This window comes from Solanum stenotomum, chromosome 8 (genome assembly GCF_019186545.1).
Source record: "Solanum stenotomum isolate F172 chromosome 8, ASM1918654v1, whole genome shotgun sequence".
Classification (NCBI taxonomy): Eukaryota; Viridiplantae; Streptophyta; class Magnoliopsida; order Solanales; family Solanaceae; genus Solanum; species Solanum stenotomum.
The window spans coordinates 27212039-27233436 of NC_064289.1; the positions used below are offsets into that span (position 1 = coordinate 27212039).

A 21398-nucleotide genomic window follows, 5' to 3' on the forward strand; every position below is an offset into this window, starting at 1 on the left:
CAGACCATTTCGCCAAATAAATATGAATAACTCAAACAATAACTTAAAAATAAACTCCGTCTTATTAACATAGAATGCCTTGAAAATCGACGATAATTTCTTCATTGGTCAATTTTAACATACAAAATATATACGAACTTAAACTAAATTTTCGTCTTTTGCAATGTGGAGGCCTCCAAAATCGTCGAAGAAATTTTTTCATTAGCCAATTTTAACAAATAAAGTCTATTCAATATCAATTAAAAATAACAATAAATGACAAAAAATTATCTTTACATTAACAAAAGTAACTGAAAAGTATAAAATTTACCGAAGACAACACCATTGTTAATAATAACATTAAATCCAACAAAATATAACAAATATAATTTAAATTATTAAATTAATAGAGTAAACAACAATCAAAAATAAGATAAGCATAAGGAACAAATGAACAATCAATAAAATAATCATAATAAAGACAAAACTAGCACTAAAACAAATAACTCGATGTCAACAAATGAATAAGGTCATAAAGAATTAACAATATAAAATAATGAGAGTAACTATCCTAATAAAAGATCCATAAGTTGGGAATGAAATCACAATTGAAAAAATTCTTTAACCATTAAACATTTAATTTAAATAAAAAAAATCAAAGCATAGCCACTGTAAGAATCAAAGCAAACAGCAAATCAATAGCTGTGAATAAACAATCAAAGCAAAATAACACGGTATAATATCAACACAACTAATCGGAGAAGACAAACTTAATCAAACTCCGGCCAGATCTGTAAAAACAATGAACGAAGTAAGATAGTTACGACAAAAATAAAATATAGAGAATTACTTGTTTGCCGGAGCTACGGAGGTCGGCGTTTTGCTGGTTGTTTCGTCTTTGAGTCCCGCCGGAGTTTGAGGTCTAGCAAGGCGGTTCGTTGGGGTCTGAAAAACAAATAAAAAAATGGAGAAACAGGGTCGTTTGAGGTGGGTGTTGGCTGCTCGTTCCGGCAGTTCATTAGCCGGAGAATGTCTTTGAAGGCTATTTTTTGGAAGACCAAAATTTTTCTTTTTTTTCTTTACCTTTTAATTGCTAAAATCTGAATTTTTCCCCACATTTTCCCCCTTATTTTCCAACTTTTCCCCACTTTTTTCCACCTTTTCCCCCCACTTATTTTTTGACCTAGTAAAACTTAAATAGGAAAATAATTATGCAATAGACTCAAATTATGGGCTTGGGATTGCGATCCAAAATCATAGATCAATTTGTGTATGCAAATTTTATTTGAATTTGATAAATTTCTAGACTGTGCAAAATATCAAAATGAATATTAACAAATGTAACAAATAAAAATGAATATTAAAAAAAATATAATGAACGTAACTAATGACATGTAAAAATACAATTTTAAAATTAACTGATAAAAAATCATAAATTTTAATAAATAAAGATAGTTATTGATAAATTTATTTAAAATTATAAAAAAATTATTTTGAACTATTAAATAAATAAAATTTAAAAATTACGAATTTTGAAAATGTTAGGCCAAAATTGGGTGTCAACAATATTCATAAATAAAAATTGTATTTATAAAATGTAAATTTTTAATAGAAAAATATATTTATCATAAAAACAACGAATAATTAAGATTGTGAATGTTATTATGTTGTTAAAAATTATGTTAATATGTATGAATGTAAAAGTGGTGTATAAAAGAGAGTTTAAGAGGGTATTTTTGTTAATTTACACACTTTATCCCAAGATAACTTATTCTGGGATTACTATACCACCCCAAGTGATGGATAACTTATCGCAAGATTAATTGTTAATCCCGAGATAAGTTATCCGTACCTTTGCAACCAAATAATGAATTAAAGGCTACTAAAAAGCTACCATGATTAACTTATCTTATCCATCACACCAAACGGCGGTATCAAGATGCTAATTAAATCACAATATGAAAAATTGGGAGGGGTGGAGGAGATGAGATTCTTAAAGCTTTTTTATTTATGTTATAACTATTTAAACATGACATACCATGCAAAAATCACTATATTAATTAGCTATGGTATGTAATTGACTTATACAACAGGGAGTTAAAAACAGATGGAGATTAATCCTAAATAATCTTCCAAATCTAAGGAAGAAGGTCTATGGCTTTGCCTTCCAACTCTGGAAATTCATCCTTCATTTCCCTGGATTCCCTTTTATAGATATATCTATTGGATGCCCACAGAAAAACTCCCAAATTTAAGGCAGACATGACCAAGAGGAAAGCATAATAGTAATCCAAATGTGAGTCATTCATATTGTTTCCAATCCAGCTCTTCCCTCCATTACTCCCTGTAATTTTATCAACCATAGTCACCAAAAAGCTATTCAAGAAATTTCCAAGCCCAATTCCACTAGTGAAAAACGTCGTTCCAAGGCTTTGCATATCTTCTGGTGACTGATCATAGAAAAATTCCAGTAAGCCTATGGCATTAAACACATCAGCAACACCCAATAGCACATACTGAGGCAACAAACAAAATATTGTCATAGGGACTATTTCTTTAGGCCCGTTGATGTGATGCATTTTAATGACGTGCATTCTTCTTACTTCCATCGCGTAAGCAAACGTGATGGCTAGAATTTGAATGAAGAACCCTGTTCCTAGCCTCTGGAGTAATGTGATTCCTCTTGGATTTCCTGTTTTCTTGCGCATAAATGGCACGAAATATCGATCGTACATTGGCACAGATAATAGCATAGTTAGAGTCACAAAGCTTCCTAATGATGCTGCTGGAATCTGAAATGTTGAACCTAAGTGTCTGTCCAAAGTGGTGCCTTGTTTGACAAACAGAGTGTTTATTTGTGCCCAAATGGTGCTAGGAATTAAGGTTACTAGCCATATCATGGCCATTCCTGTGATCAATTTCGCTCCTTCCACTTGAGTCACTGTACATGGTAGCCTTGACCCTGTATCATTGTCTTGTTTCATTGCCGCTTTGTCCAAGAACCTGAATAAAACAGAGGCTTAGTTGATAGAGTTGAGTATACAATTAATTAAATGTGTTCTCTCTAACATCTTAAACTTTTAAATAAAATGATGCAGACATCAACATGTTATCAGAACAGAAAGGTGCTTTGCCTGGGGTAAAGGCAACTCATAGAGATAGGCTCATGGTGATGTGGAATGATCAGTTGGCCAGACTCCAAGTCCAATTTGATTGTAACTATAGTAACAACGAAATTTATGGTTGGTTGTGTTTTAGGTCCCTCATTTATCCTTATTGATGCAAGCGATTGGAGTATTCATATGCTCCATCTATTTTAATTTGTTTGTCTCATTTTAACTTACACGGAATTGTAAGAAAATTAAAAAAATAAAATTGAATCTTGTAGTCTTAAATTAAAAATATGTAAAATGTAATCTTGAACATATTACATGAAAAAATGAAATTGAGAAATTACCAAAAAAGAAAACACATAATTCTCTTTTAAAACGATTGAAAATGAAAGTGAGACAAATAAATTAAAAATGAGAGCAGTAATTACTCAAATTCATAGGGCGATTAACAGTGTGCCACGTAGAAACTAGTGATAGCTGCTGTTCTTAAGCAACTTGACAAAAAGGAAAGGAACCATTCTTCGAGAAGCAACAGTAGAGGAGTGTAAATGATATTACACATGGCAAATACTCAAATGCTATGGATCATTAAAAACATAAGAGTAGTAAATACATAAAAACTTACCTAAATACTGGAGTGTGATGGACTTGTCGTTTCCCGGTAGTGAAATAATATTGCATATCAAGTTCATGAAGTTGTGAAGGATCATTAGGTAGTTCAATTTTCCTGTTGGCAAATGCAACAATAGGAACACGAAGTAGGTCCTTAGCAGGATGTTGAGACTTTCTAACTTTATGCCTGTAAGTTGGTGTTCCAATGTAGAAAATGATTAGTGAAAATATTAATCCAACAGTAGGAATTCCATAACCTAATCCCCAACTCATGTTTTCTTGTATGTAAACAAGTCCAATTGTAGCAAGTAAAGCACCACCAAATGTGCTAAACATCCACCAATTGAAGAAGGAAACTTTAAGTTTTTTTTCATGTGGATTAAAATCGTCGAATTGGTCAGCACCAAATGTGGATATATTAGGCTTAGTTCCACCAGCACCAATGGCTATTATGTACAAGGATGCATAGAAGAAACCAATTTGAGATGTTGAAGCTTTGTTGCATACTCCATTTTCACAACTTGGCTTCAAGAATTTAATTGATACGGCCATTGTCAAAAGGACCATTCCCTGGTGGAAAATTATATATAGTTCCATCAGTCCATTTTCTTATAATAATTAATGAGAAAATAAGTAAGTAATTAAATATGGATCCTAGCTAGCTAGTATTCTCTCTGTTTCATATCAGTTGATTATTTTTCATTTACACGGTACTCAAGAGATTATAACTAAGATGATTAATTTTACTAATTTACCTTTTATATCCATATATTGATGTATAATTTGTGAACAAATGCTTAATAGCATAGGGCATGAATATAATAGATACAAAATAATTATTGAGCTCTTGAAAAAAGATAAGTATTAATTGTTGGGGTAAAGTGAATTTGTTTTAATCAACTTTATTTTGATAAAGTAAGTGGATAAGTAATTTAGGATGGATATATATTTTTAGTAAGATGGATCAATTAATATGAGACGGAGAAAGTAGTACTAACCAAATGACAAAACTTAAAATCGAAAATAAATTTAAGTCACTATCGCACTAAAAGTGACAAAACTTCACTGGTGACGAAACTCTGAAATTGAAGTAGAAAGTTATCTCGTTTTCACTCCAGCAGAGCTCATTCTCCTCTAAAATTGATCACTAAATTAGCCACTTATGTATCAGGCACAAAAATACAGATGGCAATAAATTTAAATTTCAAACTAGTTTTAGCACTTACCCATCGTATGTTCGAGAAAGTGATTTTTTTTATAATTATTTACCAATTGAATAAAAGAAAATAATATATTTAAATCTTTTATGCATATGTGAACATGATAATCTATTTTTAAGAAGACATAAAATTAAAAACAAATTTGTAAAGAATGATAAAATCAGATTTCCTATATGATTCACATACTAGTTGTACTTGAATTATGTGAGTATTAAAAATGAAAGGATTGTCATTCAATTAACAATAATATGTGGACTATAGTATCGAGATTGTCTACTACAAAGATACTTTATTTTTAGTTACTATTATCTCAATATTAATAACACATAGTTTCTTACTTCACTTTCTGAGCAGATTAAAAAAAAAAACTATGTGTAAGTTATATGGAGTAATTAATATAGAGGAGTTCGTTGGTTGGCTATATGAACTTCTACCTTAGTGAAGCCTTGATTCCCACATTGTAAACTCCTCCCAATTTTCCCTTCCACTACCCCAATTTTATTTTATTTTAAATAAATAAAAAATAGAAAATAATTAATATAGAGTTTATTAGCAGATACCAAATACTGCATTAGTTATATGAAATTTATATTTTTTTTAGAAACCAAAGTTTATACTATTATTTACGTCCGTAGAGTTACACATCAATAATTAGACCGTAGTGTTCTCCTTTTACATATTGTAGTATTCACGTCCCAACATTATGTGACATACTTTTCTTTTTAATCGATCTCAAAAGAATAACATATTTCTATAAATAATAACAATGGAAAAATTCCCTTCAAGATGATTTATAGTCACACAAACATTTATGACTTATTTAAGACCACAAATTAAATTAGAACAAAGAAAATATTAGTCCAAAGTCCCTTGAAAGGGAGAGAAAAGGTTGTTATATAAGATCAAGAATTAGTGGATCCGTCCCATTGTTATGTCAGCTGGCTGTATTATTGCAGCATATATCTCATTATCAATCAATTAAAATTTAAGTGAGCATTTAATAAATTACACTCAACTCTCATATATTTAATTATTCAAAAATTAAATATGATAAAATAGTTAGTGGTGCACGGCTAGGGCAAAGCACCAATTATATATGTGGTTTTGACTTAGACACAGGTCATTTTCTAGCCAGGGAAAATGGAATTGTTTACAGGCCCTACTGAAAAAAAATAAAATCCTCCCAACAATTAATTGCCATGGATGGTTGAGTAATTATAGTGCATTGTATGTAGGGCAATAAAAGATAAACGTTAGTGGTGCATTTTATATATATTTAGATGTTGGATTAAATCATGTGAAAGGTCCCTTTTGTAGGTTCTTAGCTAAAGAATGACAAATTAAAAAGCGTATCTATCACTCACGTGACTGAAAGGAGATACTCATAAGCCAGCCAGGGGCGGATCTATAGTAGCGGGTGGAGGTTTTCGAGAACCCACAGCATTATGGTAGCTAGATCATATGATTATATTAAGTCGGTAAGTATCTTTTGATGGAAATTCATGTATTTTCTTACCATGACGTAAATAAGTGAAGAGAATGTGAAAGTCCAGAAGCGGCCCAAGTAAGTGTCAGCAACATAAGCACCAAGAAGTGGTGTAATCCAAACAGATCCAGACCAATTATTCACATTTCTAACTGATGAAACTGTGTCTTCATGTAGTTGGCTTGTTAAATACACCACTAGGTTTGAAGCTATTCCATAGAAAGCCATTCTCTCAAATGCTTCATAACCTGCACTTCATCGTTCATACAATTACAATCAAATATATATTCCATGGACCAATTCTTGATTTAATTTGTGTGTAAGAACCATGCTAATCTTTTCTATATCGTTCCAATTTTATCAATATGCCATATGTTTTTCATTCGACAATCTCAAGTAGTTGAGTTGGTCCTTAGCCGATCGATCGAGATTAGTGGTGGAGTAGTATTCTCTATATCAGAAAACTATATATTGATAAACAAATTATATATAACATGCGTTTGAATCCCCTTTATATAAAGAAAACTTTTAGTATAGTGTTATTTTATGGCTATGGCACCGGTTGAGATGTAACAACTAACAACATATATGAATAATCATAGAGAAGGAGGTTTAATTACCTACAAGGAAAGAACAAGCTTTCCATTTGCCAGTTTTGTTGGCAAAGACAGGATGACCACGAAGATCAACGGTGCCATCTTGTGTGTAATCATTGTTAGCTTCCATTACATAAATATAATGAATTAGTTGAAGAAATGAAGCAGAGGAGGTGGCTTATATGTAGGCAATATATTGGTGCTACAGTACAACTAGGTGTCATGGACCATATATACTTGTCCCTATCATTATATTATCCCTCTGATGTAAAATTCTTTTAGTTACTTTACCTATTTCTTTGAATGGTCGATCGGAATATTCTACTAAAGTTATTTTTTTTGGATAAGAAATTCATGAGAATATTCTACCAAAGTCACTTTTGTTCTTTTAAGATAACAATGAAATATATATATATCCTACCAAAATCACTTTTCTTCACTATAAATTAACAATATACTATTTATATAATTTACAATCAAATATTTAAAATAAAATTTAAGAAAAAGATGTACATAGGAAATTGAAGAAATCAAACACTTGGAGACAATTTTGGGGCATCATTTAATTCTGCCTAAATATTAGTACAACTTCAGTAAGTAAATATCCAAACTGTTGTCATTCACCTTAGCTCGGTTAAAATTTCACCACAAAGTTCCTTTTCAATTATTTAGGGATCCTGAGAATAATTTTTAACTATAATATATATATATATATATATAAGGACAAAATTAATTAAGAGAAAAGGGAAGAACAAGGCATCACATTATAGGATAACTCTGGTCTTTATTTTACTTTTGACGAGGTACAAAATTTTGTTATATAATAAATATAATTTTTTTTATTAATTCTTTTTATAGAATGAGCCTAAAGATTACTTATTTAAAATGTTGCAAGTAAAGATGGATTCACGTTTTAGTTGTGAAGTAGCAACCACGTTAGGTATGCTCTTTCATAATTCGTGAGTATTCTACCTACCATACTTCATTTAGATATGTTTTTAGTTAGCTCAACAGAATTTTAATTCGCCTTCAAATTAAAATCTACTATCAGAGATGTTTAATAGGCGGTTTGGACGAGTTAAGCTATTGACTAGCTAGTACAATTGTTACTTCCAACGAAATATGGCCAAATAATGAGTACTCATAATTTAATCTATAAAAATCATTAGTGAAACATCATCGGCACCACTTACAAGTTAATTACATACATATTCTTTCATACGTAGGAACAGGACAATTAAGATTAAATGATCGAAAAGATGTGTAAAATAGTGTTTGAATTGACTTATTTTAAGTGTTTATGAGTTAAGATATATGACTTTTAGCTTTTTAAAAAGTCAATCTAAATATCCTTTAAGTTCAATTCATATTTCTTTTTCCTTAATATTGGTATCCAAATATATATATAATTAAAAAAAACTGATCACTCAGACTTAAATTTCTGAATCCAAATGATGTTAAAAGAATATCCCCACCATTCACTCAGATTCCATAGATTCAATCATGAATTGTTGACCAAGAAGATGATGGGAAAAAAAAAAGAAGAGGAGATGCAAAAAAGAATCAAAATATACATAGGAAGCCCAACAATATTTCATCATCATATATAGTAGTAGTTGGTCACACAAATTAAATATAGCAACTTATCTCCATTCTAATTGGTATACCTCTTTCAAATCCCACTACAACAGCGTAAACCACACTTGAATATTATATACGTATATACGACAAATCAATAGATCTCCTATCTCTTTTTGCTATCCTTGATCTTCTTATTCTACAAGTATGAATTAAATAAAGATTTTAAGCAATATAATATACATCGGAGTTGTTTTGGTAGTCACATTATATTCATCTTCTATCCCGTATAACATAATACGCAAATATCCTTATAATCTATACATGAATTAGTTATATGGGATTGTGAATTGCAAAACAAACGTTGTATGAGTTTTATATATGAATAACTTATTTTCTAATTATATAACTACCCAATGTTGTAAAGCTTATACAAAATTTAATATATGAATAAGTTGCTTCTTTTTAGCTACCAAACGACCCTTAATTTAATTAGTTATAACCAGTTATTTTTCATTTTGAGATTATCATAACAATCAAATTTACTACAAAGAATAACATATTATTCTACGTCAATTTTATTTGATAATATAAAAATTTAGATAAAATTGTATAAAACCCTTATGTAACTTAACAACGTGGCTGATAAACTTCAATATTTCTCTGTCAATTTTATTTGATAATATAAAAATTTAGATAAAATTGTATAAAACCCTTATGTAACTTAACAAAGTGGCTGATAAACTTCAATATTTCTCTGTCTTTGTCGAAGTTGTGCAACGACTTGTATAAAATGGATCTTTTAATGCTAGTGTTCAAATTTTAATCTCATTTTAAAAAAATTACAAGAATAGTTTCATCATTGGTGGTTAGAACTTAGAACATAACGACATATTTAAACACGATGGATGGCAAGAATTTTCATTTTATTAATAGATAAAACTTGTTTTATCACAAATTTTAAAATTCGTCAAGATCGCAAAGCTCAATTATGGATCTAAAATTTGGCAATTAATCCTAATGAATCATCCATAACTTGTCCCCAAATCCTTGATGATCGTCATAATTGTTGGTTGTAAAATTTTTGGCGACATGTTTTACTTTTAAAATGATTCAAATCAATTTTAAATGACTCCAAATTTGATATTCACAGTTGTAATATCAAATTCAACAATTCCCAAATATTGTTAAATACAACTCAAGCCTTCGAAAATTAATAGGTTCACAACTTAATGTGTTTGGAAGAAATTAAAGGAAGATGTTTTTCTAAAAAATATTTTCTTAATTGGATAATAAGTTGGTTTTTAACTTATTTTTTTATGTTTGATTGGTGAGTGTAAAACTATTTTTCGAAAAATATTTTCTAGTCTTTGGTTGGTGAATTGAAAAATAAATTCCAGAGAATATCTTTTATTTTTTGTTTGAGAATAGAAAATACTGTTTAGGAATATAGTTTCTGACCTGAAAATCAACCCCGATACTCAATTCTAGACCCGACCCCAAGTTGGAACACAACCCTGACTACCAATACGAAATCCAACCCCAACACCCGATCCAAGACTTGACCTCGACTCTTGATTCGGGACCTGACATCCAAACTGGGACTCTACCCTTACCTCGACCTCGACATTTGAACTAGAATACGAACCAGATGATTGCTTTGGGATTTGACCCCGACACTGGACCTAGGACCTAACCTCAACTTTCGACCCGAAATTCGATCTCGACCCCGACATCTGAACCTAGACATGATAACGACAATCAGTATGGGACACCAGACCCAGGATATGACCCTGAATCTTGACCTAGAACCCGACATTCAAACTAGATTTGATCCTAACCCCAACATCGACACTTAACTCAGAAAACTAATTCGGGACCCGATTCGTACACCTGAATTGGGACCAGACAACTAAATTGGGACCTGACTTTCGAAAAAGGATCTGACCACGACACCCGACATGGGACCCATATTCCAAACCTAAACACAACTAGGACACTCGACTCGTGACCCGGGACCCAAATCAAAAGTCAGGTGTCAGGTCCCGAATAAAAGTGAGGAGTCGAATTCCGAATTCATATCGGTATTAAGTACCTTAGACTTGAGTTAGGCTAAAAAGTTGAGGCGTGCGATTGAGAAAGAATTTTTGAAAAATGTTTTTCTTACTTTTTGGAGGTAAATTATTTTTCTTAAATTAGAGAAAAATAAATTAAGTAAGAAAACATTTTCCAAAATATTTAAGCTAACTATACATGAAAAAATTGAAAATGTTTCCTTGTCCCAACCCCACTTTCTTGAAATAAGTTTTTATTCAAACTCAAAAAAGACCCAACAATGGCCGGTGTCTTCGATTCTTTTCAATCATACAAATTTAAATCATTAGGAGAAAACAATATAAGCTCAATTGAATATTAGCCGCTCAATTCTAGCCATATAAAACAATGGGCCTTCATTATTCTACACCAAAAATTTCAATTTTTTTTTTTTTTGTTTTCTATTCTAGTAATAATCGTGTGCTCATAATTTATTGCAAGAAGAAAAAGGTCCGAGGAGGAAGAAAAGAAGGGACATCCGGTGAAAATTCTTAGCAACGAATAATCCTTTGTTTTGTATAATTTCAAAATTCACTGACTCAATTAATTTATATTTTAGGCCTCAATCACCTAAGACCTATCTAAGATGAACGCCTTCATATAAGGTTGTAATTTCTTCAATATTTTCTAATTCAAACTCCAGACGTATGATTAAGAGTGAACGAATCTTATCTATTCCACTATAGGAATAACCCTGTCGTCAAGTTGCAAGGCAAGATTAAATCATATCGTCTGAATGACTAGTTATGCCCACAATCCCTCCAACAGGGGAATAACCACTAATATTAGTGGTTGTTAATGAATATATGTATGTAGTAGATCACAAATTCACAATCAAGTCAGTTCAGAAGTCAATTTCAGATAGTCTCCTAGCCAATAGGCAAAACCAAGAAACAAGACACAGTACTCTCAAGGCCCTTCCTTAGCTCTTGCTATTGTGCACATTTGTAATGCAACTTTTCTTTTGACAAACCTACTACATTTCACTTGGTAAGTGTTACTAGCAATGTCCATTGCAATAATTGTAAAGATATAACATACATATGTGGTCAACTCAACCTCAAAAGCTAGCTCATAAAGGGAGAAATATTGTTCCGGTTCATATAAGCCGAACATGAGTTGAATTTGATATTTTCTATTTCTGACTTAAATAATTATGTAGCTTGTCATTAAAAAGTGATCACATATATTTAAATGAAATAGCAAAAATAAGGGACTTTTGTGATAAAGAAAATATAACTTTATTTACTTATTTTCAATAGTTGCATAACCATATCTATAATTAATAAAATTACTTCTAATCCTATGAATTATTAATGGAAAATGACAGAGAAATATCCAAGTATATAATTAATGTGAATAGAAAAAAAGTAAGCTAGTACATTCAAAATGGAGACTACTATTTTCTCCACTATAATTACTGACATGGAAAACCATTGGTCCTAAGTCCTAATAATATTAATGCACCTTATCTTCCCGTGAAGCCGGAAACAACAACACATAAAAGTTGTACAACATTATTGGTAGTAACTAGTAATGAGTAAATTCTTCTATGTGAATATATATATATATATATAAATGATGCATTATAAGCCAAAGAGGAAACCGCATATTTAAGCCCCACTACATACATACATACATAGTATAGATATAGATTTAGAGCTTGTGCACCTTCTATTTTTATGATATAAAATTCTTTCTTTCATTTTCATTAAGGATTGGATTCAGCATGCTCTTACAATAATTGTTCCAATCAAAACGACTATCCCAACACCAACAGTTTATCCACTGTATATGTACGTGTATATATATTCAATATTATTACGACTTAGATCTAATATATATTTATTAAAATTTTAATAAAGTTTTACACATTTACACTCTATGCTAAAAATTATGGATTCAGATGAACTTGTAGTCGAAAGGCTACATCCTCCGCTGATCTAACTCACTCTCGAAAGTAATAAGCTTATGAAATGAGAATTTGTCCAAGACAAGTAAGAAGACGACAACTCATGACTTCAACTATTAATGTTGGACACTTAATATCTCATGTACATTTAGAAATGAATAATCGAAACGTGAACCATATATATATATATGATATGGGACTGAATATTTGGTAATTCTAGAATTTGAATGGATTTGGATTTATAGTATGTTAAAATAAACATACTATAGGATTACACTTAATATATTATTGTTATTCAATATTTACATGTCAGCCAAAACAAAAAGACTTAAGGTCTTTTTATAAAGTTTGACTTTAGGCCTCAATCTTGTTGAGACAACCTTGACCCAAAATCTAGGTCACCTGCCTATTTTCTCTTTACATTTCTTTTGTTCATGCTTCAACGACCGACTAAAATAATGCAAAGAATTATAAAAAGGGAAAGGAAATATATCGGATGAACAACACTTGATATTCATAATTATAAAGTTATAATATTAAATTTATCATTATAATTTTAGATCTAATATTTATTAATTTTTTGTAAATTTTTATACAAATTCATATCCCTAGTCAAAGGACAACATCTGACCTTGATTTAACCCACTCTCAAAAGTAATAAGCTTATGAAATGAGAATTTGTCCAAGACAAGTAAGAAGATGACAACTCATGCCTTCAACTATTATATTGTTGGACACTTAATTCATGTCTCATATTGTACATTTAGAAATGAATATCGAAATGTGGAACATATGATATGGGACCTAAGATTTGGTAATTCGAGAACTTAAAATGGATTAATTTGGCTCCACGGCACGTTGAAATGAACCTTAAACCCCAACATATTTTAAAAAAAATTAGCTTATAAGGTCATAATTGTTCATAGGGGTGTACAAAACCGAACCGAAAATCGAATCAAATCACAAATCGAGAAAAAAAACCCGACTAGTGGTTGGTTTGACTTGGTTTGGTATTGGAAAAAAAAACCCGACTATATTTGGGTTGGTTTGGTTTTAACTAAAAAAACCAACCCGAGACCAAACCAACCCGACATTATATATATAATTTTAAAATTTTATTTTATACATAAAAATATTTACTTTGATATAATTTTAAAATATTTCTTATATTTTTTCATAGTTTTTATCTTTTAATATATTATTATTTCAAGTTTGAAACTTAGAATTCTAAATGGTTCAATAAAAATTATAGTCCATAGATATTGGTAATTATAATAAAGCTTAAATCAAAATTAAATTAATACTAAAGCAAAAAAAAATAATCAATTCAACACTAAGAATGACAATAATATTGAATATTTGTTCTATGGTTTTACATTGGTTTATTCAAATACATAATCTAATTTTAATTTCCTTTAATATTTAGTCATGTAACTAATACTTATTAAACTTATTTTAGCATGATTTAGTACTTTTAAATTATGATCATTTTCATTATGACTTGTTAATTTGCAATATTTGTTTTACGCGATTTCATTATTATTATTTTTTGTTGGATATTTTAGTATCATTACTCATATAATATTTTGTGTTATTATCTGAAGAAACACCTTAGATAGTTGTATTTTGGTAGGACTAATGAAATATTTGAAATACAAGTAAATTATATGTTTGTATGAATACTTTTCCGGAAAAAACCCGAAAATCCGAAAAATTCAAAAAAACTCGAAGTTGAAAAACCCAAGTTTTATTGATTTGGTTTGGTTTATAGATTTAAAAATCCGACACAAATGGTTTGGTTTGATATTTGAAAAGCCCGAATCAATCTGACAATGTACACTCCTAATTGTTCAAAACGATATGACATGTGGAAAGATACAACAACCAATATCTTCATGTTATATTGTTTAATTATACTTTAAATGTCTAGTATATTGAACGACCACAAAAGTTAGGTGCCCTAAACTGATTGTATTTGTATATAACATTATTGAGAAAATATCATCTTATGAACTAATTTTTAGATTATATAATTAGACCCAAAATTCATTTTCTTTAGCGCTCATATATATGAAGTGCGAGCTGAACTAGTTAGAAACCTCCCAGCAGAAAGTTAGATAGGGATCTCATTAAGTCGAATGGACCACCAATATCTCTTCAACCAACTAGCAAGACGTACAAAAGTCATCAATAATGGATGGTGATCTTTTTCGACTAATTAGTCCATTTCAGACAAATAACTTTGGCAAGATTGACAATGATCTATTTTCTAGGAGAACTTCAGGAGTGGCACAACAAAATATAAAGAGTTCACAACCAATAGCCATTTAACCATTTTTGCCAACTAAAGGCAGGGGCAGAGCTAAATGAGGGTTCGTGGGTTCGGACGAACCCAATAGCTTTTCTGTAGATTCTGTATTTGTATTAGGATATTAAATAAATATATATGTATATTAACTTGTGAACCCCCTAAAAAGGTGTCCTAAAATTTAGAAACCTCAAACTTCTAATCTTGGCTCCGCCTCTGAGTCTAAAGGTTGCCAATGATAAATAAAATTCAAAAAATCAAGGGAAAAAAAAAGATTATTGCCAATGTGTACTGGTTGAATTCGTTGAACACACATAGAATTGAGACTATGAGACTTTTTTTTGGCAGCAGCTACAACCTCTACCACAACATATACCCTTCGAATGAACACTTCAAACCAATTGAGGCATCCCGAAGGACGAGGCTACCAGACTTGCTATCCTAATAAAGCTGGACTATTGACACTTGCATTTTTTGGGACGTGCCAAAATATTTGAACTAGTCCATTAAAAGTATTAACTTTGTACAATTTTTACAATTCTTAGGTATTCAAATTTATTGAACCATTCACATTTTAAACATTGACATGATGTTTTCTTCTAAAGGATTTTTGATATTTACATTGATTTAAACATCTTAAAAGAAAATGGGACAAAGGTAGTAGTGATATATATTTAATAATGGTACCTCCAATTAAAGTTGCTGTCAAAATTGATACTGTTGCATCGCAAAGAGGGCAATAGCAACATTATCGGTATTCTTTCTGACTATCATATCCTAATTCAATTCCTATATTTTATTGTCGGATGTAAGTTATATACACTAAACTATATAACCTTTGATATCTGGTTTGGAGGTGAGTTATGCTGGTATGAAATTTTGTATCACGTTTAATAGCTAATTAAAAGGTAAATTATTCATGTATACAATTAATATTGTGTTTAATTTGATGTTTAGAAACCAATATAACTAATATATCCATAAAATATACACAGATTCTCTCATAACTAATCCCTACATTATTACTACATATATAACTCATATCATTTATTAAACAACCCCTAATAATATTATAACATAGTCCATGAAGTATAACCTATTAACATCTAATACATATATCATAACTCTTACTAGCTACCATATGAATCATTGTAATGACCTGATTCCGTCGTTAGGGAAAATTCAACAGAGAAAGGATTGGGGTCATAAAACTTTTCGTAGTAACTTGAGATTTCCCAACCTAGTCCAGATTTGGACGAAATTGGAGTCTGTGAGGTCTGGGGAAATCTGGTAGCAATTGAGTAATCTAATTATGAATCTGATCACATGAGTAGATAGGTAAGTCGTTAAGGAAACCGTATGACTTTACGGAATTGAATTCGGGTGAGTAGAACTCCCAAAACTGATCTTGGCGTGAACGGGTAGGTTCTGAGTGTCGTTGGTTGAAGGTGTGTTGTGAAATGGGGTCTTGGATTTATTATTTTTGCTCATTGTTCCATGCAATCCGTTATGGCGGGGATTTCTGCCGCCAGGGCGGGGCCGCTGTAGTGGGATGGGTCCCGCCGTAGCGGAGCATACGCGACTTAAGTCAGAAATAAAACCCTAAAAACATTTTATTCTGCACTTTTCAACTTTGAGAGCTAGGAGACGACCCCAGGCGAGTTCTTGACCCTTTTTCACCATTCTTGAGGCTAAAGGTAAGGTTTTGACTCTCCGAATCCGTATTTCGATCCATAGAACGTAGTTTCTTGGGTAATTATCATTGGGGAAAGGTTTTGATCTGAAGTTAATGGTGGAAAAAGCCCTAATCTGGGTATTGGGATCTTGGGTTGGCCTAGGGTTGATAATGTTGATTATGATCCGGGTAATTAGGCCTTGTTTATTGATTCTTGCGTTAATTGTATGTTTCTAGACCACGAACAAGCGGGAAGAATCCGGAAAAGGAAGATTCAAGTGCCTTAGGGGATTCTAGCTTGGATTTGAGGTAGGTGATGGTTGTGATTTCATGTTGGTGTGATATATGTTTATAATTGCTCATTATAATGTATGTATGTATGCTAATGTTGCATTACTAATCACCCTAATCATAAATGAGGATAATTGAATAATTATATGTCATGAATCACCTCTTGTTGTATGATTGTGAGAATATACATTGTGATTATGATTGTGGTTTGTTGATTGGATCGGTTGTTACGTTTCGGCATAAACATTGGATCAGTTGCCACGTTCCGGCATAAACATGGGATCAGTTGCCACGTTCCGACATAAATATGAGATCGGTTGCCACGTTTTGACATAAACATTGGATCGGGTACCACGTTCCGATATGCTAACCGTTTAGGTATGGGTTCCATGAGAGGACCATTGAATTGAGTTCCGTGAGAGAAGTATTGAATTGTGTTGTGTATCTACTTGTGATGATTACGTTCATATCTAATGATAATTGATATTGGAAGACTTTATGTTGCTCTAAATTGATAACCAATGTGTATTATTGAGAACGTGTGATGCTACATTGATCCTGAAAAGATGACTAATATTGTATATGTTCGGTATATGCCTGTTTTATAATATTGTGGTTACTTGCATGTGTTTCACTTATTGGAATAGCCGCGTGATCCTACCAGTACACTGTGGTTGTGTACTGCTACTGCACTTACTTGTTCTTTGTTGAGTACAGAGCATCTCCAGGCAACTATTGATAGACCTCAGTTAAGTGACTATTGAGCATGACCAGATTCAAGGGTGAGCCAGTTCTGTCAGGCTGTCATGGATCTGTCTTGTTAAAGTCCATTCTTTTTGGACTCAGACTATTTGTTTAAGGAGTTTTGTTTAGCTTCAGGGTTGTACCCCTTGTTCTTAGGCTTGTCGTTAGTAGAGTTTTGGTACAATGACTTTCAGGTTCTAGGAGTTGAATTTCCGCATTAGTTTGGTTAGTTGTTTGTTAAAAACCTTGGAGTTTATGGGGACTCCATTTTTATTGTCATTTAAACCTGCTTCTGTATCTTTAAATGCCTTAGTTTTCATAAAATTTGTTAGTTTGGGTTGTAGTAATGGATCTCCTACCGAAGGGTTAGTGTGCCAATCACGACGGTCTGGGTCGTGCCAAAGTTGGTATCAGAGCTCTAGGTTCATTGATCTCATTGTACCAAAATGAGTCTAGTAGAGTTTTACGGAACGGTACAATAACGTCCGTACTTTTCTTCAAGAGGCTATAGGACTTTAGGAAAAACTCACTTTTTTCTACCCATTCATGCTATGACTTGAATCCAATTGGTATCTGCGTGGTATAAGTTTGTATCTTTCCTCCTTCACTCTATGGTCTGAGCTAGAGCAACAACAACGGTAACACCATTAGTAGCAAGAGAGGATGTGTATAGACTACAGATAGTTGAATAGGGTCACCATTCAAAACAAGTTTCCATTACCTCGGATAGATGACCTTTTTGACCAAATGCAAGGTGCATCGGTTTTCTCTAAGATTGATTTAAGGTTTGGTTACCATCAGTTAAAGGTTGAGGCGGTTAAGAATTGGGTTCAACCAACTTCTATGATTGAAATTAGCAATTTTGTGGGGCTCACTTGCTACTATTGCCACTTGTGGTATAAATTGAGTCCAATTGGTATCTCCCGATTTCAATTGGTATCTCAACGAAGTGAACTAGACGCCGTAGTCCCGGTTGAAGGGACACAAGAAAGTTAATTGGAACTGAGAAGGTGTCACGCTCTGAGCCTACACCCTAGGCAGGACTGGCACTCGAAGACCATTGCTGGCCCCAAGCGAACCCTTGGCCTGACTTACTTAACTCAGCGGAAAACTTAACTCATCACATAAACATTTATGAAGGAACTAGAATGTCATAAAAGAACATTCAACTGGCCATTTAGGCAAACTCAAGTCTTTAACATAAGAAATGAAAAGTAAAGACAACTGAAATAACTAACTGACTGTCTGTCTATGAAGCCTCTAAAACAACTGAGATGCATGTTGGGACAAACGCCACAACATCCTAATGGACTAAACTAGAAAGCAATGAAAGTAGATCCTCCGAAATGCAATGAGGCTCACCGACTGACTCTGAACTGCTCTTTGGATCAACGGTGCGCTGAAATGCCGATCCTAGTTACCTGTGTCTGCATCATAAGACGATGCAGGCCAACTGACATCAATACATTGAATGTACGAGTATGCGAGTTGGAATGCTAAAACAACCTAGGCTTGAAAGGGAATCTGAAAGAAACACTTACCTTGGCTTTTCTCAACTCAACATAACTAAACTCATTTCAATATATAAAAATTTAAGACAAGTGCAATATAAAGAAAAGCTGTTTAAAAACATGTTGTCAACTCTGTGTGTATGCAAAGATACATAAAACTCTGAGATGTATGTAAAAATACAGTAAGCTGATGTATATAAAAATACAACAACTTCTGTGGGAGTTTCTCTAACCGACAACCATCACATAAGAGCTATAATGATGATACAACGATCGACCTCACGCTGCCAAAGCATCCTATACCCGGCCAAAAGTATAGAACCTGAACTGCCTAATGGATCCACTAGTCTAATTTGAAAAGGATTTATATAAAAAGTATGAACCTCTTCTACCCATGGTGGCTACATGGTTCTATGGGGGCTGTGGGTTCTTTGAACGCTTCCCCTATTTGGTGCTCAATACTACTCCAAAAAAATGTACTGGCTCTTATGTCTTTTTTTTAAAACATATTTCTTTCTGTTGATTTGAGATAATTGCTCAAAACCTTAGCTCAAAGGCTATCTTGGAAATCTCAGTTTCCCTGTTTGCTTCATTTAGAAAGCTATTACTCTTTTCTAAAAACTAGCCTGAATGCTCTTTGGAAATCTCAGTTTCCGCTCTTATTTACAATGTGAAAAATATTTTTAAATCTCTTTGGGAATACATAGTCCCCATATACTTCCTTGAAGAAAAGAACTTCAATTTTACTCTTTACTGAACTCAAAACTTAAGTCTTAAAACAAAGTTTAAACATTTGTGAAATACTTTTATAAACTTTAAAAACTTATCTTAACTTGACTATTGACTTCTCTTGACTTTGACCTTAACTGCTCTTGACTTGACTCTTAATTGATCCTTGAATTGAATTATGGATTCAAGGATTAAGATTTGTGACTGCAAAGATCTCATGTTGTTTATGAATGATTTTAGATAGCTAAACATGAGAAAAGACCGAAAATCAAAATACGAAGGTGGGTCAGCGACGTGGATTCATAATTAAATTTTGGTTTCGAAAATAACTTTTGAGGCAGAACACCTCGTGTCAGCTCCGCGACGCGAAGCAGAAATTTTCAAAATCTGGGACCAAAGCGCGACACACGACCACCTTCAAATTTCGTTCGACGAAATTTCTTCTTCATTTTCCAGCCCCAATTCACCCAAACTCGGTTCTTTTTCTTAAATTACTTTTAGATACAGATACCTAGAAAATGTACCTAAGAACCTAACTTGAAACGACCTTATGATGCGACGTAACGAATTCAGAAACTCCCCAACTCAGTCAAATTCAAGAACAATATATGATTTCAAGAGTAGGTATCAAGATCATCAATATTCAAATGCTTTAAGGACGAATCCAAACTGAAATAAATATGTTTGGTACGTGGGATAATGATCCCAACGTTATGAGAGCCTCACATACCTGATCGAAGCAAATCCTTAGCGAAAACACCAACGTTCTTGATGAAATTGCCCTTTTCTTCTTCCTCTTTTCTCTTCTTCTTTCTCCTTAGCCCTAGCGTGAAAATTCTGATTTTCTAAAACTGAATAAGTTTAGTCTGGACCCTTATTAAACTCCTAATATCGGACTAAAATAATAGTGTATTGAAAAGACTAAAATACCCTTTAAAATCCCGGATTGGACATTTCCTTAATTCAACAACCCAACTTTCAAAGGGCATAACTTGCTCATACAAACTTGGAATCGCGCAAACTTGGCGGCGTTGGAAAGACCATTCCAAGATATTCTCAACCATATTTGTAATTACACCTAAATCATCCTGAGCTAGTAGTTATGGCCGTCTGAAGTTGACCAAAAACTCAACTTTAACTTATTTGAAATTTTTTCCAGATTTTCTTATACTTTCCAAAATAACTATTTCCAGATTTTAAATTTCTTTCTAGTTCTTTCTAGTTGCGAGATGTTACAATATCTCTCCCTTGGGAACATTCGTCCTCGAATGAGATTTTCTCTTACTAAGCTAAGGGTAGTGACATCAAGTTCAAACACCTAGCAAGCAATTGCAACAAATAACATGCTTACTCATAATTTAGATAGTACTAAGGAGAAAATTAGTACCTTGGTCTGCATTTTCTCCGGATTTGAAGAGATGTGGATATCTCTTCTTCATGTCCTCTTCAGCTTCCCAGGTAGCCTCTTCAACAAATTGGTTCCTCCAAATGACTTTGATTGATGCTACCTCTTTTGTTCTCAACTTGCGAACTTGGTGATCTAAAATCTG

At 32.4% G+C, this 21398-nt stretch overlaps 2 protein-coding genes across 2 annotated transcripts in view; both read right to left on the minus strand.

Annotated features, from left to right (window-relative positions):
* The window catches only part of LOC125872570 (CBL-interacting protein kinase 18-like), a 504282-nt gene that overhangs the window by 319331 nt on the left and 163553 nt on the right, over positions 1-21398 (minus strand). The gene's annotated exons all lie outside the window — the stretch shown is intronic.
* LOC125872562 (protein NRT1/ PTR FAMILY 5.1) lies at positions 1965-7212 on the minus strand. Its single transcript, XM_049553302.1, has 4 exons — positions 7031-7212; positions 6441-6658; positions 3718-4274; positions 1965-2982 (listed from the first exon to the last, which is right to left on the minus strand). The coding sequence occupies exons 1-4, from the start codon at positions 7134-7136 to the stop codon at positions 2118-2120; spliced, it is 1746 nt and encodes a 581-aa protein (XP_049409259.1). The 5' UTR covers positions 7137-7212; the 3' UTR covers positions 1965-2117.

Excerpts from the sequence above, each read along its gene's own strand:
- LOC125872562 (XM_049553302.1), bottom strand. The coding sequence starts at position 7,136 with ATGGAAGCTAACAATGATTACACACAAGATGGCACCGTTGATCTTCGT. Across the intron at positions 6,659-7,030 it reads AGCTTGTTCTTTCCTTGTAG|GTTATGAAGCATTTGAGAGA; the intron begins GTAATTAAACCT and ends GATGAAGTGCAG. Across the intron at positions 2,983-3,717 it reads CATCACACTCCAGTATTTAG|GTTCTTGGACAAAGCGGCAA; the intron begins GTAAGTTTTTAT and ends TGTTTTATTCAG.